Raw genomic sequence first — 27,620 nt, forward strand, 5'->3', positions numbered from 1 at the left:
TTTAGCAAGTAGCTTACTCAACACAAGACCAATAAAGAGATTATCGGACATATCAGAGTTATCCTCTTTCAACCTGTTCCTCATGTTCTCAAGTTCAATTAATTGAGAGGTGATACTTGAATTCATATTGAATTTAAAGTCAAAGAACTTCTCCGCTAGAAGAGTTTTAGAGAGCCCCTCTTGTTTTTGGAACTGAGCGTTCAAGTGATCCCATATCTCTTTCGCTGTCTTAAACTCACTATAAGTCATAGCTAGACGAGGATTTAAAGAGGTCAACAAGTAATCTCTACAAAAATCTTCATCTTTGTTCCATTGATATTCATCAACATCTTTAGTGGTAGATGCAAAATCACTCAGTACAGTGTAGAATATTTCACGTTCTTTCATGCCAAATTGAACATGCAATTTCCAACCATGAAATTCAGTGACATCAAATGATTGCAGCTTGATAATATCATAGGAACTATGTTTTGCCATTTTAATCAGAGCAAAGACGTAGAAAGAGTGCACCTTGAAGTCCTCGGAGCTCACAAAGTCGAATAAAGCCCTAACCTTGGTCAAACCGCTCTGTAGAGGTGGAGTTTGCCAAAATAGACCCCAAAAACAAATCCGGAGTGCCAAAAAACCTTAAGATGGACTGCTCTTGTTGCTGGAAGCCGAGAAGTCACCGGAAATTCGCTGAAGCCGAAAAATCGCCGGACTTCTGGTTGTTGTATCTCAGCTGTCCAACCTCCGTTCAATGCGAGTGACCACTCAAAACGCTCGTATCGACGAGTAGAACAAGATCCAAGTGGTTTCACCCTCTGAAATTGGCTTTAATTTCTGGGTTCTTGAATCAAAGATTTCGGCTGATCCCACCGTCGAAATCGAAAATAAATAATACCTGCGATCGTCTCGACGAGATCTTCAAGTAGACACCTTTCTTGCTCAAATCCAATACACGAATCTAATACTTCAAGATTGTTGAAGATTATGAGTTTGAAAGAGTAGATAGTGTTTTGCTTGAAGCATTACACCAAGAGACGTCAAGTTTGGAACGCTCAACAGTATTACCTCCAGCGTAGGTAAACCCTAGAGTTTATATGTAAGCTATTGGGCTTTAGCCTATATGGGCCCAAAATAATCATGCTTTAAACCTATTAAGCTTGTATGTGAACATATTATTTAGACTATATTAATAATTTATCCAACAGATCCTACGCCGTGGAAATGATTGCTCGACACCAACGATTCCAAAGATAAAACTTTCATTTTCCAGCCAGAAATCAGCTGCTAACTTTCAACGCATCACATCATTGCAAACTGTATAGCAAAGTAAACAGCACAATGACAGCACGAATGTTTTCCGTGATACGTGGGGACTAGAGGTGGCCAAAAGACCCGTTAAGCATGCATCAAAAGGGGGCCTAGTGTAGCAACCGTGTGCGAGTCATCCGACTCGTGGGTTCTGGTGTCCACGCAACATAACGTGTCTGAAATCATTTATGACATGAATAGGAGCCCCATTGCTTGACTGCTCTAGATTTTGGAGATCGAATTTGGACTTGGGTTCGCATTCCACAGCTCATATTGGCCTTTGAAGATGACAAGATAGTGAAAGCAACTGTCAATCTGAGAGAGCGATGAGCATTTAATTTCTCTCATGGCCGGAAGGTGAGCATTTAATTCATGCGTGTGTGTATATATAACACGCGTCCACGAATAGGAGAAGATAAAGTGCTTTCTTTTTCTTTTTCTTTTTCCTTTTCCTTTTCCTTTTCTTTTTGTTTTTTTCATGTTTGGTTTTGATCCAAGTTTGTCGTCGAGTGCATGACGGGTTGGATGGAGGAAAAGTATTTTAGCTCATCGAACATGAAATCCCTTCAGGACTTACATAACCTCTCTAAATAAGGTACTTTATGCACATTTAGCTTTTGACGATGGGTCAATTTTTTTTTATAACATAATCTCTCGGCAATATGAAGTGAGAATCGCTTTAATGCGCGCGTTGACGCTACCCACGAAAAGTAGGTTTAGATTTTGATAATATGGACTTCGATTCCAGGAAGTGTTTGACCTAACCACATGCCATGAAGTCAGAACTACAATATAATGGCGAAATAGAGATGGGCTTATGAGAATATGCACCAAACTGGAAGAATAAAGAAGAGATGAGTCATTCCACTCCAATCATAAATTTCAGAGAAAAGTGTTAAAAAAAGTCATAAACTTTTTGTATAGATGTCAATTTAGTCATAAATTTTTTTTGGTGTCAATTTAGTCCTAAATCTTTTGCATTCGTACCAATTTAATCATAAACCTTTTTTGGGTGCCAATTCAGTTCTAAACATTTTGTATTGGTGCTAATTCAGTCCTAAACCTTTTGCATTAGTGCCAATTCAATCCTTCTGGCTAATAGCTATACACGTGTCGAATGACTGAATTGGCACCAATGCAAAAGGTTTAAGATTGAATTGGCATCAATGCAAAAGGTTTATGACTTTTTTGACACTTTTCACGTAAATTCCAGGAACGGGGGAGGGGAGATATACATGGACGAAAACAAGACCAAAAAGTCAATTAGCTCCAGGTTTTTTAGTTTGTGTTTTCGAGGGACTTGAAGCACCGTAAGTCGACATACCTCTCCGGGATCATGTCGGCCTAACGTGCGTATGAACGGAAGAAAGATGGATGTCCTAACGTTCTTTTTTTTTTAAAGTCAATGGCTTGGTGCCTGCCCATGCTGTCTCACACGTAAGGTTCAGTTTCAAGCACTGAGTTCAGGGTCTTTCTCATGTGAAATTTAACTTTCGTTTGGAAAACAAGGATTTGCTGAAATTGAGATCCACTTCACTCTTGATGAATACGATTTGCTACGAATAAGCTTTGGGCGTGCTGCCTGAATTGAACTGCCTCAACTTACAGCTGAGGTCACCTGACCATAGAAGAAGCCCATGTGAATTATAGCTTGCTGGAGAATCTGGTTTAAGGATCTTGTTTGCATTGTTTTTTCTCAGCCGATAGCTCTTGATCGTCGCATCAAATAAAAAGAGCACAAGTACAAAAGTCGGTCTTCTACATCCGTTGAAAGAAGCCTTAGATAACTGACCGAATTAACGCGGCATTCCAAAAACAGCGACTACTAAAATAGATTCCTCGTTGTACCATGGATATTACCCTATACCTCAATTCGACATCATTGGCCGCAGTTGTGATCAATTTCTTAGCCAACTACTAATTGTAAAGATGCTGGAACACTTTGCGCAATCGTTACTAGAGAATATGAAACAAGAGCTAAGTGCCATGAAATTGAAACGCAAGAGTAGTGACACTAGTCAATAAAAAGAACTGCTACAATTTGTATGAACTCCAGTCAATCTCGTTGTATTAGAAACCACCATCTCGGTTTCAGTGTGGAATAAAATCAACAGCTAAAAGTGGATTTATAGCAAATAAGCCTCAAGCTGGGAATGCATTAGAAAGAGCTGTCATCAATAAATTAAAATCCAACTACCATTAACAAGCTGGAAAAGACTGAGACGCTTTAAGCTACTTATATAGTCTTCATCTAAAAACTCGGGTGAAAAGACGATCAATAAATATTAAACTAAACAATCAGAGCAACAGTACTTTCAGCCAGTGCTACCAGAGAGATCTCCTGAGAATGCACTCCCATAAGATGTGGAACCTGTTTGTGAAGAAGTAACTCGAGCCTTCTGAATCTGTCGTATCCTGAAAACATCTCTTGGGAGTGGTTGGCTTTGAACTGTCACACTATCATCGTCGTCTTGCCCTAACATTCATTAAAAGCATTTTCATCAATGCTGCAAGAAACTCTTGCTAAGGTTCAGACCAAAAAACAGGAAAATGTAAAAAGGACTTCCTATTGTGCTTCTCGCAAATGCATTACATACATGTCAAAGTCACGTCAAAGGAGAGTACTGACATACCACATCTCCCATGTTAGTGTTTTAGTTTTGAGATATTTTTCTCAATCATTTAGAATGAGGGAGCTATAACCTCCTGCGAGCCGTTAGCCACACTGTATCCACATATGTATGTGCGCCCACATGCACACAATTATATGAAAAGTACTATCTATATAACATAAACGAATGTGCAACTGTTGCAGTTTTTCAAATTTTAAGCAACAACCAAGTGAAGTTTGACCACATCCCTAGGTCCAGAAGATTGTCTTCTTCTATTGTGGAAGTGCATAGCAGTTAATACTCTGAAGGAGCAATGCTCAGGAGTTTTTTTTTTTTTTTTTTGGTCGGACAACGACCAGGAATTAAAAATGGGTAAAACGACGGTTTCTAACAGCACTTCATATGCATATAACGAGCACAGTAAACTTTGCCAAGAGGAGGTTATACAATCCCTATAGGACAATGTCCAACGTGATATTTCAATACTCTACAGTCAGACACATGGCTTAGACCTGCAACATCATATTAGCCACAAATATGACAGAACAATCATGAAAAAGCTGCAGACCTATGATACAAACCTCTCCTTTTTCCAGATTGCCTATCCCCTGTTTGTTTGTAAGAGGAACCGCTTGGCATAGGACGGGACTTGCTTGAACCAGACACCTCACTTACACTGGGAGCATGAACTGGGACCGATTGCTTTGTCATAGTCCCAGATTTCCCCATCTGCCCGGCGGGTATATTGCTCTGCAGACATATAGATAGTACGATATCCACATCCGGTGTTGGTCCTGGAGCACAACATCACTCCATCACAAAGTTTCCAGCAGAAAGATGTCACCAAATATCGGTACAGAAACACCATAAATGAAAGTCTGTCTTATAACAAAACTATCAGAAAAGATGATGACATAAAGGTGCCCTCTGCCATGAAATTACAATATTAAATAGTTTAAAATGAGAACTGACTGCGGAAGATGATGTCAACCCACATTCTCGACAGCTCCGATAAAAAGAAGTAAGCGCGGTAGAAAGAAAAGTGATTACACCTGTATTTTTCATTCTTATGAGTTTACTCTAGTTCTCCAAGCCTCAACCTTCTGTCTTCCTATCAATACCATTGTACTCACAAATCTTCCATCTTTCGGGCTGTAACTGATAAAATGCATGCTAATCACATTCTACCCGCAATTAAATTTGTATCGACCAAAGCTCTCCATATAAAAAACTAATTCTTTTACTTATGCTTGTCTTCTTTATATTACTTTGACTCATTCTATCTTGGTGAAAATCAACTTAAATTAACAAACCACCACAGTATACTCAAAGTCCTCAATGAAGGAAATTCATTTTGAACAATATCTTCACAGGAGCAAGGCTTTCAGAGACAGAGTCAACTCTAAAAGAAAATAAATAACACCTCCTGAAAAGCTCAAACTTTTATATAAGCATATACTTTAGCATAGATGCTGACAACTAATATTTGCACTAATACATGAAAACACTGCAAAACATATGTAATCCAAGAAACAATCAACAAAAGCATTTGAGACAGAGAATCACCACTGACCATTAATCAAGATGTATGTAACAAGTGCCTATTGCAAAAAGATTACTGGTTTTCAGTCTATTGTTCAATTTGCTTACTAAATGTCTCTCACAAATTTAACTAGCAAGACAACACAGCGTCTCCAAGTATATCCAATATATCCCAACTGAAACACAAACAGGTTTGCAAGTTCTTTATTAAGGGTAGTTCCTACCTAATCGTAAGAATATTTTTCCCAATCTATATGAACCCGAGCGAAGCTATGATACTCTTCACAGAAACTAACAAATGAAAGCAACGGTTCAAGGAAAGGTCACATTTACAAAAGCATTAACTCAAACAGGACAATAGATGAACAGATAACAGCAATTATAACTGTCCTATTACACGTAAGGCTATCAACTTTATCTCAGATTGAAGATGCAAATTAGCTGTTAAGCCCAAGGATCTATTTCCTACGAACATGAGAATTATAAGGATAAAGTGTCGCAAGAAACAGACAACTGGAAATAAGTTGAAAGCTCACCTTCCACGGCAGGCAAGTTTGCTAAAAATGCCACCAATGCAGGTGGAGTCACTTTCAATATGTCATCAAATGCACTGGATGAGCTGCCACCTGCACTTCCCACAATGGCGTTTGGCAAGTTGCTAGAAGGAACAGAAACTCCAGGACCCACGGAATTCAAAAGGACTGTCCCTATGACAACATAAACTCAAGCACTAAGCACAAGCAGCACAAGCAGCACCAGCTTCCATTAACAAAGTTCATATTCGAAGGAAAAGCAACATTACCACCTAAAAATACTCACAATTTTGCACTATACAGGTCCAAGCTGAGGTCTAGTGTTTTCGAAACTATTCGAGTACTAGCCACAATTATTTCATGTGGCATATTCAGTGGATTAACCTCCAACTCAGATGACTGTTCCACATAAACTGAATAATTTAAGAGAAAGCAACTGCCACAGCACATACACACACAGACATTGCATGTAAATTTACATGATCTGACGATCATATTCAAGTTTATATGCTCATAGAAATACATAAAGGAGATCCGCATGCTATAGAAAATTACTCTCTACAAGCAAGTAGCAGCAACATCATTTGCACCTGTGAATTCTAAGGTTACGACCCTAATTTGTGCTTTCAGAACCAAATATCCAAACTTAGTCGCAACAACATACTAACACCCCGTACCAGGTTTTTGTCTTGGGTCGTAGATCACCATAAGAGATGTATTAGGACGTATAATATCCGCAGATCCAATTGAAGTGCTTGTCAGGCCGGACGATCCCCTATCTAAAAGAAGATGGACATGAAGATAAACCCCCAAGCAAACAAATGAAAACGAAACCGAATCAGAAAACAAGATCAGTTTCACTCACCAACAAATCCAGGTCCACTGGGCAGAGTTGGCTTCTCTAATTTCTTGCTGATATTTTTAGATAGCCACTGAACAATAGAATATGTTTTTCGATTAGTAAACTATGCAATGGCACAAAGTCATCTTCAGCTACCTTCAACCATTAATCACCTTAACCATCCCTATGAAGTCATGTTATATAATATTGAGACATTCTTAAGATAAAAATCCCCAAAGCCACATCGAAGACGTCTTGAAACCTTAGAGCTAACAAGGCTGCTTATTACTTCTAATTGACTAGCGTGAATATTTTATAGAAAGCAATAACCTTTTTATGAAAGGTGAATCTCAGCAAAACAATTTGATGCCACTCTCACCAAGTACAACATTATGCTTTCAGTTATAATATGAAAGAACTGCAGAATATAGGAAATTACTAGCTGACCAGCACAGGCAGTGTAATGTAAAGTTATCCTTAGCAAACATCAACATGATCATCAGCAGAGGTAACTACTCACGACCTAGTAGTGACACACTATTTACAGATGGGCAAAAGAATAGATGAGAAACGAAACAGGAAAATAACCAATCATGTTGGCACCTTCCATCTTCAGCAGAAGATTCTAGGGTATCATTGTTTAAACAATTACTTCTACAGATACTTAGAATGGTTATTGTGACTTCTGCATTTTACTTAACAACACCTATTATTTCTTGTTGTGTTAATTATTGCGCTTTTGTTTAATATTTAACACTTAACAAACAAACAGTACTGACGCTTCAGATGATTTTCAATGCTTCTTAAGATATTCTCTTTATGGGAATCAAAATTTGGAGGCATACTAAAGAGGTACTTTTAATCAGTTCCCCCAAACACACTCCTAGTTTTCTGAAAGAATGGAGAATTTGAATAGATTAATTGCGCGGACTGGAAAGAAATGTTTTGCCAATGTGATATCTTTTTAAAAGCAGTGACATTGCAATAAGGGTAGAAAGAAACAAATGAAGATGAGGAAAAAGAAAAACATTCACTACGTCAAACTATCTAAAAGGAATTCAAGCTAAAGATACCTCCTGACGTGACAAATGATCCAGATCCCGAGAAGAGCACGGCCAAAGATCCATGAAACTATACCGTAACACAATGTCTTGTAATGAACCTTCTAATACTGATCCTCCATCTTCTACTGTTCCAAAGATCGCCTCTTTTCTTCTTTGTTCAACCTACGAAGGTCAAGATGCTTGAGGATCAATATTCCAGCAGTTAAAGTAGTATATGTTAAAATATGAAATCTGTAGGATTTAATCCAGCATCATCCACCAAAATTACCAGAAATAGCTATCTATCCAAACAATACAACAAACTCACCTGAAGACCACTTTAAGGTTTCAAGTTAGGACATCAAAGAGATCGTGCAGCAGTTAAAAAGAATTAGTAGATTTGCTCCACAGGATAATTGTGTCAAGGATTTCGGTAAAGACTCTTTTGAAAATAATGCAGAAATTTGTTTGTATTCAACCATAAGACAACTTCTGACCAAAAAAACATAAGACAGCTTCCTTCTTTTCTTAGAAACTCAAATGCTTTCTCGCATTAACAAAAACCGTAGTTGTAAAGTTCTAACTCCTTTACGCTTTATGCCAAGACACCGGTCCCTTTGACAAGTGCCAGTGCTTCCACAACTATGAGAAAATGGTCAAGGAAGATGCAATAAAGAGCGTCATACACAGGAATTATCATTATCCCAGTACAGACAAAATTTGCCAAATAATTTACCAGAACTTCTTAAGGTGATGAATCGTAATAGTATGTTCAGATCCAGAAAAAAGTTTTACATATTATTAAAATGATCGAAAGTTATCGAACCAATTGGCACACAGTTGGACCAACAAGAGGAAATGAATAGGAAAATTGTAAAGCAACCAAATTATGGTAAGTGAACAGAACCATCTAACCCTAGTTGTGTTTGGGGAAGCATACATACAGTTGACAAAGGGAGACAGCAGTCCATGATCGTGCCAGTCCATTGCTCAAGAGGAAGGGGATAAAAGAGGGGGAGGAGTTAGACAGTCAATCAAATTTACCTTCAAAACACTAGCAAGATCTCCATAAGTTTGCTCGAACTGGACAAATCTTTTCCACACCTAGCAAAGCAAGGGAATGACGTTAAAGAGAAAACCTAAAAAAAAGTATATGGATGGAACGTAAGTAGTTTCATAACAGTATTACCATAGACATATCTATGCAGGTCACATAATATGCCTTCTTAAGCTTCGGAAGTAATTTTCCAGGGGAATTATGTGATCAATGGAAGCTTTCTTAACCTAGTCTTGTTAAGCTAGGTTACAAGGATTAAAAGTTAACATCTTTAATAACTGTCGAGCTGTAAATATCCAGATTATATGGCTGAAAATATGTAGGAAAATTGACTGATTGATAGGAGTAGATTTTTTCCTATTTAAGAGTTTTTTTATTCTGTTAAATCCCACAAATCGTGGGATTGTAGCTGTTCTCCTATTTAGGCTTTGTTTGCTAGGACTCCTCTGTGTATTAGTCTATAAATATAACAATGTAAAGAGGTAGTATATATGAATGAGAAAAAGAATTTCTCTCCATCTAAAATTTCCACAATAACTAAACAGTAGAAGCATAAAGACTGTTATCAGATCATCAACGAACAATTCTACCTAACTCGTCACTGCTGCATTGATCTTCCACTAACAAACAATGATATCCTCTAACAACCTAAATGTGTTTTTTTCCCCTTGATTGGCTGAAATATCACATCCTCCTTTTCTTTGTTCCTACAGATAAAGAATTGTACCTCAGCAGATGCCTCAGCTGGCAGTGAGCTTAATGCACGCTCAAATAAAGCGCGGATGTTCTTATCGTCATTCATGCGAGACAAGAAATCTGCATATCTGTAAAGGTAGAGATATTTTCATTACTGACGGAGTGGAATCAGGGAAATAAAAATCTAAATAATAAGACTAGAAGCTCTTCAAAAGAGTTCTTGTTGGAGGGCAGAGAGGCACATCACGCTAATTAATTGACAAAAAGACGGAGAAAGACATCATGATCTAAATGTTTCGGCATTGGCAAGGGGTGGCCATCATTTGGCTGAACCCTGATCCCTCATCAACGAAGGTTTTCAAGCGGAACCTTGTAACTAAACGGCTCCTGGGAAGTTATGACTGAAAAGGAGAGCCTTTGAATGTCAGTACTAGTGGCAACCCATCGATAATAACTTGAAACAAGATGGATGGGTTGATAGGTTAAAGAAGTCCTTTCTTTCAACTTTGGCTAGAGTCCCAATATACAAGAGAGTCCATGTATACAAGGTTCAGCTCATCCTGAATGGAGAGACCTCGCAGAAAAGTGACTTTGCCGATATTTCCTCTCCACAGAGACATCTGACCAAAGTAAGTCTTGCAGCTTCATGTATGGATGAGATTAGTGCTAGAATGGGATTTAAATAGCCAATCATTTTGTTAAAAAGTGCTATTGGACAAATTTTTATTGAAGAACAAGGCCAACATCTATAATCTTCATCTTCCTTCGTTACATCTCTTTCAGATCCCCTCCGTCACAATATGGATTGGAAGGCGGTCCATATCAATATGAGAGTGGATTTCTTCATTAAGGTGCTATCTAGGAATGCAACATAACCTTAATCACCTCCAAAAGAGAAGAGACACTGTGGTCAATAGATGTTCTCGTGCAAGGTGGAAGCTACCATCGGATGTGGTGACAGAGTTAAGAACTTGACAGGCACCTCATATGGAAAGGAAGAAGGAAGTTGCATTTTTGTGATCCACCATACAACTATTGGTTTGCTTGGAAAGAAGAGCTTAAAGAAGAGAGTACCCATATCCAGAGAAGTTGGTTTTACACTGTGGCTTCTTGGTATAGTGGATGCAGCGGTTTATAAAAATTCTATGGTTCAGACGATAATCTATTACATATGCAAATCGCATCAGGTTGCATCCTCTTGGAGCCTCATCAAAGCAAGATCAATAGCACAGACGTTACATTTTTATTGCTTTTGGGTTAAATATAGGCAGATGTCCCGCCAAAATTTGTTCGTCTTCCTATAATCTCAAGCTCATGATGCTGAACCTACAACAATATGCCAGACAGCCCCTATCTCTACATATTATTCAGCTTTCACATTGAAATAAAGCAATAGATAATCTATTTTTCTATCCTTTAGAACAGAGCTTATATCTTTAATAATTTTATGATTGAGCATGATAGCTACATCACCTGAAAAGCTCATAAACATGATACTACTTGCTCCTAAGCAAAGAAAGAATCAGTTGAACTTCAACCACGGAAAACAGGAGACCGTAAACATGTAAAAATGTAGGACGCCAAATATTGCAAGATGTATGCTACAGGGGAAAGCCATATCCAGGCTACCTTTGAGCTAAGTGTAGTATATCATTTGCATTATTTGACATGAAGCTTCATCAAACACATCACAAAAACATCATATTCATAATGAAATGGCCAACGCATGATTATCTAAAGTTTGCAAGCTCAGAGAGTTGAACTCACTCGAGAATGTATGCCGGTTCTTGCATAAATCTTTTCATTCCAGCTTCAAAGACATTATGTGCTACCTGAATAAATGACAGAAATGATAAATTTGGACCTGTGGTATGTTGTGTCAAGATAATTATAAGTTATCGCGTCTTCTGATTACTGAAATGAAAATGTAGGGATTCAAGGAATTTTTGTCCAAAATACTAGTAACAACACTCAGCACATACAGAAAGGAATGGTGCATATCAAACATTATAGTATGGAGCAAGAGCTAAATTACAAAAATACACTATGATGCATTGAGTTGAAACTTAAATCCACATGAACTGGTAATCAGAAAGGATTAGGCTTCCGATCAACTCACAAATGGAGAAAACTGAGCATCATTTCAGCAGACAAATCTCAGTTTGTCTTAGTGTAAAGCAAGCTGAGACAACGGATACCAGAAACTTCGATACAAAACACTAGGAAGGAGAGTACAACCTTGGGTTCTTTGTCAAGACAGAGGGCCATTGTAGCATAAGCGACATAAACATGATATGTACAATTCGGTGATTGACGAGCATCTAGAAAGTACTTGCGAGCACCTTCAACTCCTTCCGTCCTCCTCAAAAATCGGATATACTGCAAGTTATACACAATTTAATCTCAAACACACAGTTTGTTCCTCATAGACATTCTTATTGTAAAAAACCACAGTATATATGCCAAACACCGCGTTGCAAGGGCAAAACCACAGTATTTATGTCAAAAATGCCCACGGTAGTGACCAAAACCATGCAACAAACAGTAGGAAAATAATCACAAAGGGTGAACATTAAGGATGTTGTGAAGCTTCGTGTGATTACTCATGATGTCTTAACATCATGACACAAAACAATTTCATATCTGGACTCCTTGGCACCAATAAAAGCAGTCTGGACCAGCAGACTGCAGCCCAGAAAAACAGACTCAAGAAATTGGACATTTAATCCCCACTCCCCAGTAGTTGTGCTCAAGTATCCAAATCAACTAATACTATTTAAAGTGGGCTGACATATTTTCAAGATCTGCAATTTGGTCACACCTATTACATCTTTCCAACTGAAAAAATCATGCATGAGATTGGTAAAATCACTTACTTGTATATGTGCTAGAGAAGCATTATGAGTGCCATCTGTTATAAGGCTTTCATACACTTTCTTTGCTGCCTTCACAAAAAAAAGACATAATAGTAGTTAGAGATGACAAAAAAATATGGACCTTCAAAAAACGAAAACAATATTCATCATCTAAACCTGAACTGCTCCACGGGATTCCTCCAGCTCGGCATATGCATACCTCAGTAGCTCAGATTCTGTTAGTAAAATGTATAATATTATCTTAAACTTCTGTATGCATTTGAGAGGTGAAGAAAACCTCAAATACAAGCCAAACATCAAAAGGAAAGTGAAGGTGGTATTTTCAGCTTTTAACGACGTGGAAAACTTTAAAATGGACCATGTCATAGTTGTACTCGCTTTGGTTTCTATTATTATTGGACCAGATCCTCGTCAATGCCAGGGAATAGCAATAAAGTTGTGCGCACTTTTGGCTATGAGAGAAGCATAATAAAAAGACAAAGACGCCCCTTTTTTAATTTAAAATCATGCTTTGATTAGCCAATTTAAATATTTCCTGTTCATCCTCACAGCAAAAAGGAAATGCTATAAGCATACTCTGCAGGCTTCAGCAAGTTGCTCTTTTTTATTAATTTTTTATTATCTCATTCTCCTACAACAAAAACAAACTCCTTTTTTATAATACTAGAAAGCAGAAGGAACAACAAAGTCCAGAGAAACAGAGACCATCAAGCAGTTCTTTCATTTGCATGAAAATAAGAATCAAATTTACCAGGAAGAGCCTTCAATGCTCGCTGAAATACTTTAATAGCAGCCTCCATGGAACCACTTTTTGCATGCCATGTCGCATAATCATGCCATATATCAGGATAATGGTATAGATACATTAAACACTGGGATCAAACAGAATGAATGAGCCATCAATTTTTTAACATAATCGACTGTAATTAGTGACACAAACATGCAACTGGAAAAGGGGTCAGCAAACCACCTTCAGAACACTGCCATGGTTTGTCAAGAGTATGACAATCATAATCAAGACTCATCCAAAATATATTCTCAAGAGAATCAGATAAAACGTTCAACAGAAGGATCTAAAAAACAAAAATGGAATCTGGATGAATTGCACTAAAGATTTCAGCCTATACCTGCTCATAAGTAAATACAATGCGCTTGTTGGCAGATATGGTGTCTATTCTCTGAGGATTCACCCTGCAATAATATAACATTTGATTAAATAGATGCAAATTGCTCATCCTTAAAAATTGACAAAATATGCAGTAACCAGTTTACCTGCTGTATCCGTCCCGATAAGAGTGGACAGTAGCTTTAGTTTATGCTAATGTAAGTGTTATTTTTAGTCCACATTGCATACAAATGAAATAAAAGCAAAAGAGAGGTGTGGTCAACAAGGTTGCTTCAATTTGCCATCAGTACAACGTAACCAAAGGTCCTTGCTTTCAATGCATTTAATCCCCATGGACTAGAACTTGGCTAAAAAAATATGCACCTTTGGATCCATGCTTAAAAAGGTCTTACAGAAGTTTGAAGAATGAGGGTCCACATCACATTCACACTAAAGAACGATACCCCACTCACAAGATATTGAAGGATGCATCACATGTATCTTCACCAACACCAAGATAATTGTTCGACTAGTTATCTTGTCTCAATGTTTTTCTATGGCAACTGCATGAACTTAAAGCGTTCTCGGTCGTGCAACCATGGTATTCTGCAAATTCAATGACAAAAATTCCAGACATGACAATATACAAGACAAGGGCACTGAGGAAGAATCACTCACTTTTCAAAGGCTAAAAGCCTTTTCCAAGCCATCCACTGCGATTCTTCCTGAAAGAAAAGCAGAATAAAACTAAAAATCACTCGTAACAACTGGATTAGAGAGAAACTCAATTCAAGAAAAGAAAACCAGTAAATCGATAGGAGAGTTCTTGTTATGAAACAAGAAAATTCAACAAGAGGATAATGTGTTAGCATACTTTTCAGATAGCTGAAAGTAATGGTGCTAGCTGATACTAATTCTACAAATTATAGAAAGCACTTTAAGAAATCATTCTATAGTTACTAACCCCATAGAAATGCGCGCTGCCGAATCTGCAGTTAAGAATTGTTGTGCGAAGCCGAAAAAATTCTATTTGGTTTCATTATCACTTCCCTACGTTCTGTCTTAGCAATCTTACTGACTGAAACAGGACAACTATTTCATCTAAACTAAAGAATAAATAACTAGATCTTCTAGCAGGAAGCATAAAATCATTATAACTTTGCTAACCAGATTGTAACCCATCTGAAGCAAAACTCACTTTTGCAGGAAAATTTTTAACTTCATAAAAAGAATATCACGTAATAGGTCCACCATGAATCAAAAAACAAAGAGCGCAACTAGAATTCAGTTGAGGTCAGCACCATGAATATTTTTTTCCGAACAAATCTTTCTCTTGTGAGTTTGTAGTTCTTAGCCTCACATCTCGTCTCCATTTCTTAACTTTTTGTCACATGCCTCAATATTGTTCCAGCAATTCAACAAAAAATTCCCTCTAAAAATGGGAACAGTCCGTAATGCAAGTTTCTAAAGAAAGAACACATCAAGTAAGTCCACAGAAAGTTATAGCTAAGTAAAGCACCCTTCAACCTATCAAACTTGCGATATTCAAGCTGCTTGTTAGGACTAGGAGGTACTATTCACCCATCCATCTAGATGTTGGTTCAGTTCTGTAGTTCTGGGATTTGGTCTCAAAAACAGTCATTCAGATCATTCCGTATTTACATATATTAAAGGGGGAAACGTATACTTCTAGCGTATATGTTGATGATATTGTTATTACTGGAGATGATGCAGTTGGCATTACTCAACTGAAGGCTCATCTGCAGTCACAGTTTAACACCAAAGATTTGGGGCTTCTGAAGTACTTTCTCAGGATTGAGGTCGCTCAGTTTGAGTGTGTCATTTATATATCTCAAAGAAATTATGAGTTGAAAATCACATAGGAAACCAGATTACTAAATTTAAAGCCCGTTGCTACTCCAATGATTCCAAACGTCAAGTTATTACCAAGTGAGGGGGAGCCTTTTCCCAACCCCGCAACGTACCAAAGATTGGTTGGTAAGCTGGACTATCTCACGATTACTAGACCAGACATAAATTTTGCTTTTAGTGTTGTGAGTCAGTTAATGGATGTTGACAATAACGCGCTAGGATGCATTGTGAAGTATGTTAAAGGTGCGCCTGGCAGCGGACTGTTGTATCGGAATAAATGTCATACTCAGATAGTTGGCTACAATAATGCTGACTGGGCTGGTTGTCCCTTCAATTGGGATCCACACTACTGGATACTGCATGTTCATTGGAGGAAATCCAATCTCCTGGAAGAGCAAGAAACAAAATGTTGTAGCTCGCCCTAGCGCAGAAGCTAAATGTAGAGCTACAGCAGTAACCACTTTTGAGTTGATCTGGTTGAGAAATTTATCAAAAGAAATGGGTATGACACAGTTGCAATGACATTCTGTCATAATCAGGAAGCAATGCATATTGCTTTGCATCCCTTTTTCATGAGAAGGTGAAACACATATAGGTTAATAGGAGTGAGCATGGTCCAGGCGGGCGGTTCCCCACATGGAACTGGGAACCGCCCACTAAGGACCGGTTCCAAGAAATTGGAACCAAGAACCACCCGTTGGTTCCACGGACCACCTGGGAACCGGACTGCACCGGCAGTCCGGTTCCCAGGTGGTCCGTGGAATTGGTCCCACCAAGTTTCACACAAATGGAGGTGACCGAGAGTGAGAGAGGGAGGCAATGAACGGCTAGAAGCGCGGCCGTGAGTTGATGGAAGTTGAGAATCGAGCTTCAAATTAGGAATTTTATGGTTTTTGTTAGAAGTAGTAAAAGGGTAAAGTGGTCCTTAGGACCTTTAGGTCTAATTTTTGGTATATGTATTGGACACTAGTTGTGAATACATGACAAGCTTTTCCCTCTCTCTCTATTTCTCATGGTATCAGAGCCCCGACCCTAGCCGCTGCCGCCGGAACAACCCATTGCCGGCGCCGTCGCCGTCGCCGGTGACCCCAGCTCGCGAGGGGCTCCAGCCGCGCGACTGGCTCCAGCTCGCACGACCCAGCTCGCGATGGGCTCCAGCTCGCACGGGGTTCCAGCCACGCGACCTAGCTTGCGCGAGGCTCCAGCTCGCGTAATTCAGGTCGTGCGAGTCACACGAGCCTGGTGATTGGAGGTTTCCTCGCCATTGATGTGAACTGAAGGTCTCCTTGGCTCCGTGAACTGAAGGTCTCTCCCCCTCTGTTCCTCCTTTGTTCCTCTGGAATTGCTTTATGCAAGAAATTTGTGAAACTGGCCAGTAGTTTCAGCATGTGTTATTGTCCCTCGATGGAATGACAAGCAAATGAAAATTCTTCAAGATGGATTTCAAAGTTGGCGGGAAGGTGTTCTTAGCCTTTTCATAGTTACTGCAGTGGTTTTGTTCTTTGGACTATCTTTGTCGTTGTTGCCTTGCTTGTTTTTGTCGCTCTTCAATACTGGCCAGGTTAGATTGCTTGGTTGTTAGACCTTAGATTATGGATGTTTGATCAATCGGGTTATGGTTTATGGATTGGTGGAGTTGCGGAGGAAGGCTGGTAACGTTGACGAGGCTTGGGAGCCAGTATATGGTCTGTTGAAGTGCTGAATTGTTGTGCCAGTATACGGTCTGCTGGGATATTGAAGGATGGGTGATTCTGAGAGGAATAATCCTGTGATGACTGAGGTGAGTTTGCACGGTACACCCAGTCTCAGATTTCACAGCCTGCTTCTTCCACTGCTACTTTGGTACAGACAGGTAATGCGACTACATGCCTTTCAGCTGCTTCTTGTCCTTGGATCATTGATTCAGGGGCTTCTGACCACATGTCAGGTCTTTCGGGTATATTTTCCTCTCTTACTTCATCTTCATCCAAGGTAACCATAGCCAATGGATCATCTACACATGTTAATGAGGTTGGCACAGTTTATCCAACTCCTTCCTTGCCATTGTCCTCAGTGCTTTATCTTCCTCAATTTCCGTTTAACCTCATGTCTGTCAGTAAATTAACCAAAAACTTTCCGTGTTCAGTAACATTCTACCCTGATTCTTGTATTTTTCAGGATCTGGCTACGAAGAGGACGATTGGTAGAGGACATGAGGCAGGGGGGTTGTATGTACTTGAAGACGCTCCTCCCATTGCATGTCCTAGTGTTGCATTACATCAGATCCATTGTCGACTTGGTCATCATTCTCTACATAGCCTTCAGAAGTTAGATTCTAGTTTTAGATCCCTTTCTAATTTAGAGTGTGAGTCATGCCAACTGGGCAAATTACATCGTATTAGTTACCCGCCACGAGTTATTAAACGAGTAGCGTCCCCTTTTTTGTTAGTTCATTCAGATATTTGGGGTCCTTGTCATGTGGCTTCTAATCTGGGTTTCAGATATTTTGTTACTTTTGTTGATGACTATTCCAAGGTAACATGGTTATATCTAATGAAAAATCGTTCAGAATTGTTTTCTATATTTCGTGCATTTGTATATGAAATTCATACTTAGTTTGGTGTATAGGTTAAAGTTTTGCGTTCTGATAACGCTAAAGAGTACTTTTCTGCACCTTTTTCTGACTTTATGACTCAACATGGTATGATCCATGAATCTTCCTGTCCTGATATACCACAACAAAATGGTGTTGCTGAAAGAAAGAATAGACGCTTATTGGATGTTACTAGATCCATGTTGTTTGAAATGAAGGTTCCCAAAACCTTTTGGTGTGATGCTGTTTTAACTGCATGCTATCTCATCAATCCCATGCCCTCTTCTGTTTTGCAATGTGGTACTCCTTTTTCTACTTTGTTTCCAAATGTGTCACTGTTTGTCTTACCACCCCGTATTTTTGGTTGTCTGTTTTATTCCTGATCATCGACCTGGAGTGTCAAAATTTGATCCCAAGGCTATCAAGTGTATGTTTTTGGGTTATTCTCGTACTCAAAAGGGATATCGTTGTTATTCTCCATTACTGAGAAAATACTTTATAACTGCTGATGTTTCATTCTTCGAATCCACGCCTTATCATGATGTTCCAATTTCTGTTTCTGAGTTTGATGAAGACTTCTATGTGACTACCCTTCGGTCACCTGCTCCAACTACTGGTACACAGGAACCACCTCCTCTCCAGGTTTATACTCGACGTCCTCGAGTAGCTACTATTTCCCCCCTTGCTCATGACACTACTACGTCATCTTCAGCTCCAGATCCGCCATTAGTTGACCCTCCTCTTGTATCTGATCTTGATCTTCCTATTGCTCATCGCAAAGGTACACGTACTTGTACTCAACACTCTATTGCAAACTTCGTCTCATATTCTTCTGTCTCTCCTTCTTTTCGATCCTTTCTATCTACTGTGGACCAATATCCTATCCCCAAATCTGTATCTGAAGCATTACAAAATTCTGGCTGGAGGACAGCAATGGAAGAAGTACTAATGGCTCTCCAGTTTAATCAGACTTGGGACTTGGTACCTCTTCCTTCAGCCAAAACTGCTATTGGTTGTCGTTGGATATTTGCTGTGAAAGTCAATCCCGATGGTTCTCTGGCTCGTTTAAAAGCATGACTTGTTGCAAAAGGGTATGCTCAGGTTTATGGAGTTGACTATCTAGACATTTTTTCTCCTGTTGCCAAACTTACTTCTGTTCGTATTTTGATATCCCTTGCTGCCACATATAACTGGCCTTTATTTCAGCTTGATGTTACGAATGTCTTCTTGCATGGTACTCTTCATGAGGAAGTTTATATGGAGCAACCTCCGGGGTTTGTTGCTCAGGGGGAGTCTGGGGTTATGGTTTGCAAATTAAGAAAGTCTTTATATGGTTTGAAGCAATCCCCACGAGCATGGTTTGGAAGATTTTCTAATGCTGTACTTTCTTTTGGACTGTCTAGATGTGAAAATGATCATTCTTTCTTTTATAAACAGTCACAGAGAGGCAAACCGTTCTTGATTGTGTATGTTGATGATATTATCATCACGAGAGATGATTTGATTGGTATATTGAACTAAAGATTTATCTTCAGAACAGTTTCAGGACTAAGGATTTAGGAAAATTGAAGTATTTCCTAGGAATTGAAGTTGCTCAGTCACATAAAGGTATTGTTCTATCACAAAGAAAATATGTGCTGGATTTGCTTAATGAGACAGGTATGTTGGGATCAAAACCTCTTGATTCACCCATGGAACAAGGGGTCAAACTAGCTGCTGAGGGAGGAGAAACTCTTCATAACCCAGAGAGATATAGGAGACTGGTGGGAATACTGAATTATCTCACAGTCACTCGACCAGATATTGCCTTTCCAGTTAGTGTGGTAAGCCAGTTTCTATCTTCTCCTCGTACATCTCATTGGAATGCAGTTATTCGGATATTGAGGTACTTGAAAAAGACTCCAGGAAAAGGAATTATTTACCAAAATCATGGTCATAGCAAAGTCGAAGGATTCTTTGATGCTAATTGGGCAGGGTCTCCAGATGATAGAAGATCAACTACTGGCTATTGTACCTTGGTTGGAGGAAATCTAGTATCATGGAAGAGTAAGAAACAAAATGTTGTTGCACGCTCGAGTGCCGAGTCAGAATATAGAGCCATGGCACAAGTGACATGTGAATTAGTGTGGATTCAACAGTTATTGACTGAGATAGGCTTCAAGGCTTCGGTACCCATGACTCTATGATGTGACAATAAAGCTGCAGTGCATATAGCTTCCAACCCGTGTTTCATGAGAGAACAAAACACATTGAGGTTGATTGTCACCGTATTCGGGAAAAGTTGCGAGTGGAATGATCATTCCCAATCATATTCGAACCAGTGAACAACTTGCGAGACATTTTTACTAAACCTTTGGGTAATGGGAGGATAGAATATATTTGTAACAAGCTGGGCACGATTAATATCTATGCTCCAGCTTGAGGGGGAGTGTTAGAAGTAATAAAAGGGTAAAGTGGTCCTTAGGACCTTTAGGTCTAATTTTTGGTATATGTATTGGACACTAGTTGTGAATACATGACAAGCTTTTCCCTCTCTCTCTCTCTCTCTCTCTCTCTCTCTCTATTTCTCAGTTTTCATTTTCTTTTTTGGTTGAAATTTTTCTTAAAAATTATATATATATGTATATATATTACCAGTCCGGTCTGAGTGGGCAGGTGGGCGGTTCCACGCCTAGAACCGGGAACTGGACCGGTACTCACCGATTCTAGTAAATTAGAACCAGGAACTGGACCGATCCTCACGGGAACCGCCAATTCTGGGCCTATCCGGTCCGATCCGGTTCTAGGTGGTTCCCGATTCCTTTACACACCCCTATAGGTTAACTGTCACTTTGTTTGAGAAAAACTTTAGTCTTGAGAAATCAGGACTATGTTTGTCAAAACTAATGATCAGTTAGTTGACGTATCCACTAAGGCTCTCAGAAGTGCCCAAGTCAGGTATATATGTACAAGCTTAAGTGGGAGCGTTAAGAACAAGAAATCGTATCATAGTAAATGCGTACATTGATTGTGTAATATTATGTAATCCTATTTTGTCATATTTGGACCTAACTCTCTAGACCTTTTTATCATTGTCACACTACTTATGCCAAAGAGAGATATAGCTTCAAGCTTCTCGACAGGCCTCATGAACTAAAGTGACACAAAGCCAGGTAACTAGATCCTCAGAATTTTTCATTCACACCTTCACAAAAGCTTTCAATATGAAATACTATATAGACAAGAGAATACATCTTTGTGAAAATCTCAGGGCCGATTTCCAATCAAAGCCACTCACTATTTCCAATCAACTTGAGAAACGTGTCTAACATGACCTCGAATCTTTTTACCTCATACACAAGCCAAAATTGCAAGGTGCATTTAGTAAATAGGACGAAATTACCTTACTTGACCCAGTGGGTGGAACTGCGAGCATATTCCAATCAATTTCATCAACATATTTCTTCCTTTCCTTGTAGACAGCTCTGGCACTATTATACTTTGGTTGGTATTCAGATATGAGTCCCTTGGCCTGGTAAATCATAATATAAATCTTCCTGTGAAATTCTCAACCATCAAAAGATACATCTAACACATACTTCTGTTAGCAATCAAAAGGCACTGTTACTTTTCCATCTTATGAGCAAATTATTACCAACTGACGACTGACAGAGTTCTCGAAGTTTTCATAGTCTCTCCAAAGTTGTTCAACATGATGGGTAGGAGTGACAATAGCTTTTTGATATGCTTTGCGCACAGCAGTCATCCGTTGTGACTCCTCCACTGCATTTAGAGCCTGCAAGGACATCTCGTGCTAAGGACAAAGGGAAAACATCCATATGGTAAACCCCTTTCAAAACCAAGGTGTAAAGGAGAAGAGAGTATTGCAGCACCGGCAGTGACTTCAAAAATGTTATGTAGTCCATCCAGACTGGGCCAGATGCTATGTCAGCACCTAGTAAAACATGCAACACGTGTCATTAACTTACCTTCAATCTTCCTCATTAAAATAGAGATAAGATGAGCACTAATCTCATATTAACACACCCGAGTCAGCAAGTAATCCATGCCTAAAATCACAAATAGACCTCTCCAGTAAAATAGGGACATATAGATTCAATATTTTACTTGTTAGTTCTGTTAGCCAATCCCCTATCCTGAACATATACTAGCAACTCATCTGTTTGAAAAGGGAAGATAAAAAATTTCCAAAAAATTCAAATTAGATGCTACGATACATCGTACCAAAAGGCTTGAAGGAAATAACGCACCTACATAACCAAGCATAAAATCAAATGCTTTCCTAGTCTCTTCATGACCCTCGACACCTTTCTTCTCATTGACTTTTCGAATGAAACGAATGTAGCACCGCCTACAAACAAGGATATTAGGAAAGGCAAGCATTGTAAACTCCTAACTTTTCATCATGTAAAGAAAGGCAGTGTAACAATTCTTAAACATTAAACATCAAAGCTTGTTATAATAACGCAATTAAAATTTCAATGACTTCTTGACTTCTCTTGGGGAGTGATTAAGGCATCCAGATCAAAGTAAAACATTTCAAGAAGTTTGTGACAGAGAAACAAAACATCATCACAATTATATAAAAGTTACATATTTCAATCATACAAATGATAATGTAGATCAAGCAACCTGCGCTCTTAACCTTTCAAAGTCCCAAAGGCATCTGTTTTCCTTGCAAAAAATGCACATCTTTGTTGAAATTTAATCCTATCCTTACCCTCTCATAATATCAGTTTTAAAACGAAAGAACCATTTTAACCTTAGGCAAGTCTTAATTTTAGGATCCTTATAGGGTTCTGATCCCAATCAATAGAGATTTGCAGGATCACTAAGGTCCATCTAACATCTAATTACAACTGAATTGTATATTTCTAGATTTCTAGGGTCTTAATATCCCAGATCTCTAATCTCAGGACCCAATACTCCAGAAACCCCATTGATCCTACTTAGGACACTGATTTAACAACTCAGTCCCAGGAATCAGCATGCCTATCTTGCCTAACAGACCTAGTTCATGGGCAAGTGGCCCAAGGGCCGCCCAACTCTCCCATCATTTGGACAAGCTTCACGACAATGTTTTCCACAGTAATTCTTATTTCTAACGACTGATTTCTTCTTTCGTGAGTTTTCTGTTCAAGATATTCAACAAAGTTGGACGATCAAGCAACTTGAGGCAATTCCATACATCATTTTAACTTCTATCTAAGGAAAGCAAAAAAAATCTCTCTTCTGATTCAAAATCGTGGTGTAACGTTTATCCCCCCCTGTTCTGGTCATGGAACAGATGAAATAAATCTAAAAATGCATTTTTGTTCAGGAATGAAATCTTATGGGTACTGTCCATATCCAGTTCATCCTTCAGAACCATATCACATCCTAGATCTGATGAAATAGGATGAATTGAGACGGTATAAGCAAAGTTAAATAATAAAAAAGGGAAAAAAATCTCTGATGTAACACGTGGCTACTAGCTCAAATTCACATTTGGAGCTGCTTTCTCTAGCAGTAAAGACATTTCCTAATTCCTTCTCCATCACGTTCTTTTTACAAATACACCGGAATATAAGATACACGAAGATATTCTAATGTAGGAAAACCGTAACAAGGGGCTTCGATACCAATTGAAGCAGTTGGAAAAGTAAAAGAAAGCAAAACGAGCCAAAAATAAGGCTAGATTTGAGAAGATTTGAAGCTGGCACAGAATCTAGAAATTTTAGTGTATATAAAAAGTGATGATGTTTATTGAATGAGAAAAAACAATAACACTACGACTAAACGCCTATTTATGCTAGGGCTACAGACGAAAGACGATCTCAAACCTTGAACTGAAATAACAACTTCTAATGGACCTCATTAAATGTCACATGATTGGCACATGACTGTTTATTAACCAAATTACGTAATAAAAGACCAAAGGAAAACAACAACACTTAAAATTACTAAATAGTATAATGTTCCTACATCATTCCCCCTCAGGTTGGAAAGAATCAAGCTTGATTGTGAAGACCTCTTCGGCATGATCTCAGATTCTCTAAATCAATCTTCTTTATCTCCTCTCCAAAAGTTCAAGTAGCTTCCTCACCTGCCTTATCCAATCGTTTCACTAGCTACTTTCTATCCACATTATCCTTCTTGGTCAGCATCCTTCTTCTTTGGTTGGAGAAAACCCGACCCCGAGACTTGAAGTGTTGAATCATGAGATATGGTGAATTCCTTTCAATCATCATTGATATTCGTACCACATCATCACAACAGTCAAAGTTCTCTTGCTTCACGAAAACTTGCCAACTGAAGCATTTAGTTAAACCCTCAAATCTAGCAGGCATAACAAAATCAATTACTGACCCAACATCTCTTAGTGACATCTTGTACAGTTCCGATGTATAATGATGAAGGAGAATTATGCTCTTTAGTAATCTTAGGTGTTTCTCCTTTTATTTAGTTTTTCCTTGTGTTATTAGGTTTATAAACAGTTAGTGCCAGTCATGTGACTTTTAATGGGCTCCAATTGTTAACATTAAAAGTTATTATGCTAGATCAACAGTTGATGCTGTCTTACATCTATAACCCCGGCATAAATAGCCTTTCATATCACTTTATTGTTAATTTTTTTGATTCAATAAACATTGTCGGTTTCTATCGACCCTAGATTACATCTGTTCTGTTCCAGCTCCCATTCATCTTAAATCTAGCCCTTGTTCTTGTTCTAGTTGTTATCTTTTACCTCTCCAACCACATCAATTTGGTATGAAAGCCCCTTGTTAGGGTTATTCCCCGAAAAATCGAACAAATATGCACCTTTCGGTGATGCATTATTGAATCAATATGAGAGAACCCATAATGTACTAATCTAAAGGTTGAGCCATTAAATTAGTTCTTAGCACGAATAACCAATATAAGAACCAACATCTAGACATTCACAATATGTGTACTTAAAATGAGCACCAACGTCTTGACTGACCAATGCCGGACAAGGAGAGAGAGAGGAATACCAAAGAGGAACATGAAGACAACTCAGCAAACACCGGCTAAATATCTGTTTAGTAGCATCGTCATTGTTCACAGTCATGAGAGCCTCTACGTATTGCTTCCAGAATTTCGCCTGGAGAAGGGAGGGCAAAGGCAGATGGATTGGTCACTTGCTCCACAAAGCTCTAAGTAGACAGCACCAGAAAGAAACAAACAAACTTGTTTTTGCAAAAGAGGTTCTACCTATGACATCGATACAATCACCTCACGATGCCCAACCACAATAAACAGTAGATTTATGGAGACTGTGACAACTGTTTTACCCCAATGCAAGTTCCCACAATCATACCGGTGATACAGCATTAGACGTAGAAGAAAGTGTCAACTCATACAGGTTTGCACCGACAAAGAAAATCTAAGATTCGTGAAACTTATTGAAAGCATCGCCATAATCCTATTGATCACGAGATGGTCAATTTCTTTATCGAAATCGCACAAAGCAATATCAGCCCTAATTGTGGCGTCTAAAACAATCTGCACCCACCTAAGATTTAAAGAGGATATTATTCCCATAAATAAGTCAAATGAAACAGGAGCCAGGAAGAAGGCAATTTGTAGGATCATTCTAGTATTGTACTCGACAAACTATCAGGACAGCCAGGAAACTGAGAATAATTACATCACTTAGGTCAGCAAAACTCCACCTCTAGAAACTTATAATAATCAAAACCTGCCAAGTTATTCATAATATCTTGTGCATCTGCAGCATGACACAACTAAAGCCCAAAGCACCCCTAACAAATACCAGAAAAAACCACATATAATAAAGAGATATAAAAAACAATAAATCAAACAAGTTCACAACCAGCACCATACGAAAAAGGAAAAGCCTAAAATCAGCAAATATGCTTGCTTTCATGCTTAAAGCAACTAAGATAATGCTCTTTTACCACTGACACCATGTCCGTGCAAAAAAAAAAAAAGGAACAAACTGGCTCGGACAACAAAAGCTAATTTGACATTATGCAACAATTATGCCTAGACAGCACAATGCAACCCAGTATCCTTTATCCACTGTTTTATTATGAAAAGTAGTCAAAGCAGCAAGAACCGAAAGCAAGACAACTTCTAGTATATTAGCAGCAACTTCGTTTGTATTGCAGCCCATGTTCGAAGTCAAAGCAAAGTGCAAAACTCGGCAACCAGCGCACAATTCGCGCGCGGAGCAGCGACGAATCGCATTGGGATATAAGAAACTCACGGCGGTTGGAAACACTGCCAGGAGCTGCTCGTACACGGGCGCCGCGTCCGCGATGGGAAGATGCTGAAATTTCCAGGGGGCGACGCTCAGAAAAAACCGATCCAATCCCTTCTCCAAGAGAGAACATAGATGATTACAGCTAAAGAACGCGGAGGAGAGATGGGAGCACCGTACCAGCGCATCGCTCGCCAAAGCCTCCGCCGCCTCGACGCTGTACTTGTCGGCCGCGGGGCTCGCAGCATCGGCCGCCGCCGTCGCCGCCGCCGCTTTGTCCTGCGAAAAATCAATCAAGAAGAGTCGAACCCCAAAAAGAGAAAGAAGCGATCGACCGAAGCTCGAAGGGCGAACAGCAGCTGAATTGTGTGGAGCACCTTCGATTCTGGAACGGAGGGAGTCTCCGCCGAAGCCATGGGAACCCGATTGAATGACCGGCGAATTCCTCTTTCACTTCGGCTCTTCGATCATCAGGGGGAATTTTTTAGGGATTTAGGGAGGAATTCGAACGAGGCGCGAACAGCGAACAGAGAACAGCAGCCGAGCGAGTGGAGAGAGTCGGTTTAGCGACGTCGGGCCCAACCGGATCGGCCCTGGACCGGATCGGACCGTACCGGCTCAGTGTTTGCTTCTGGTTCTGGATATAAAAAAAGGAAAAGTGGTCATTACAAAACCGGTCCTCGAATCACTACGCAAATTCAGTTTTGGCCCCTGTAGTATATATTATGCGCGTTAGTTCCCCTGACTTATCTTCGGTGGCAATTTAAGGATAGGCATTCGATTTTTGGGCGGAACATACTGAGTCTGCACCGGCAATCGTCACATAGCGTGTGTACAGGTTTCTAGAGAAAATTACCTTTTTGGTTTCTGTACTTTTAGAAGTGTCCAAATTCAGTACTCGTATTTTATTTTAGTGACAAAATCAATCTTAAATTCTTTCGTCGTATCTCAATCTGAAGTCTTTATGAGAATGTCAAATTAAGACCCCCTTTTAATTGGTGATATTTTTTTCCATAAGTGTGTGAAGTCCGATAGACAGTCCCATCAAAATTAATTCCATCAAATGCAATGTGGCATCTTCATTCTCGGTATGAATTCCTAGGTATATAGGACTGCTCTTAGGGGAAAAAAAAAGTAGATAAAGTTCATATATTCGAACACAGCTAGAACTCATGTTTCATAGGCAAAGCATTTTAGGCAATTTATATGAAAATCTTCGAATTACAGTATTGTCCACAACTGCGCATCATGTTGATTGTAAAGACTTTGTTCGTGTTATAGGAGACTGTTAGTATCTAGTATCAACCTCAACTCTTGATATTAAACGATCTTTAAAGTAGGGGTGAGC

The 27,620-nt window shown here is 39.1% G+C and overlaps 1 protein-coding gene across 3 annotated transcripts; it reads right to left on the reverse strand.

Annotated features, from left to right (window-relative positions):
- Positions 1-3,292: 3,292 nt before the first annotated feature.
- Positions 3,293-26,819, reverse strand: LOC115673472 (cleavage stimulation factor subunit 77). 3 transcript variants are annotated; one of them, XM_056314633.1, is made up of 23 exons: positions 26,650-26,819; positions 26,453-26,551; positions 26,279-26,341; positions 25,041-25,150; positions 22,296-22,396; positions 21,918-21,979; positions 21,680-21,820; positions 21,428-21,556; positions 14,280-14,326; positions 13,624-13,687; positions 13,248-13,368; positions 12,653-12,711; positions 12,497-12,565; positions 11,859-11,999; positions 11,388-11,452; positions 9,652-9,748; positions 8,912-8,971; positions 7,898-8,050; positions 6,849-6,915; positions 6,661-6,762; positions 5,987-6,151; positions 4,490-4,702; positions 3,293-3,772 (listed from the first exon to the last, which is right to left on the reverse strand). In XM_056314633.1, exons 1-23 carry the CDS (start codon positions 26,686-26,688, stop codon positions 3,612-3,614), a joined length of 2,328 nt encoding a protein of 775 aa, XP_056170608.1. In that variant the 5' UTR covers positions 26,689-26,819; the 3' UTR covers positions 3,293-3,611. The 3 variants fall into 3 exon arrangements, with proteins under 3 accessions (XP_056170608.1, XP_056170607.1, XP_030451515.1); XM_056314632.1 differs by having other exon boundaries at positions 6,652-6,762; XM_030595655.2 differs by having other exon boundaries at positions 5,987-6,157; positions 26,650-26,818.
- Between the last annotated feature and the right edge of the window lie 801 nt (positions 26,820-27,620).

Source organism: Syzygium oleosum, unplaced genomic scaffold (genome assembly GCF_021117445.2).
Source record: "Syzygium oleosum isolate NSW1041296 unplaced genomic scaffold, Sole_v2.1 Sole_v2.09, whole genome shotgun sequence".
Taxonomy (NCBI): Eukaryota; Viridiplantae; Streptophyta; class Magnoliopsida; order Myrtales; family Myrtaceae; genus Syzygium; species Syzygium oleosum.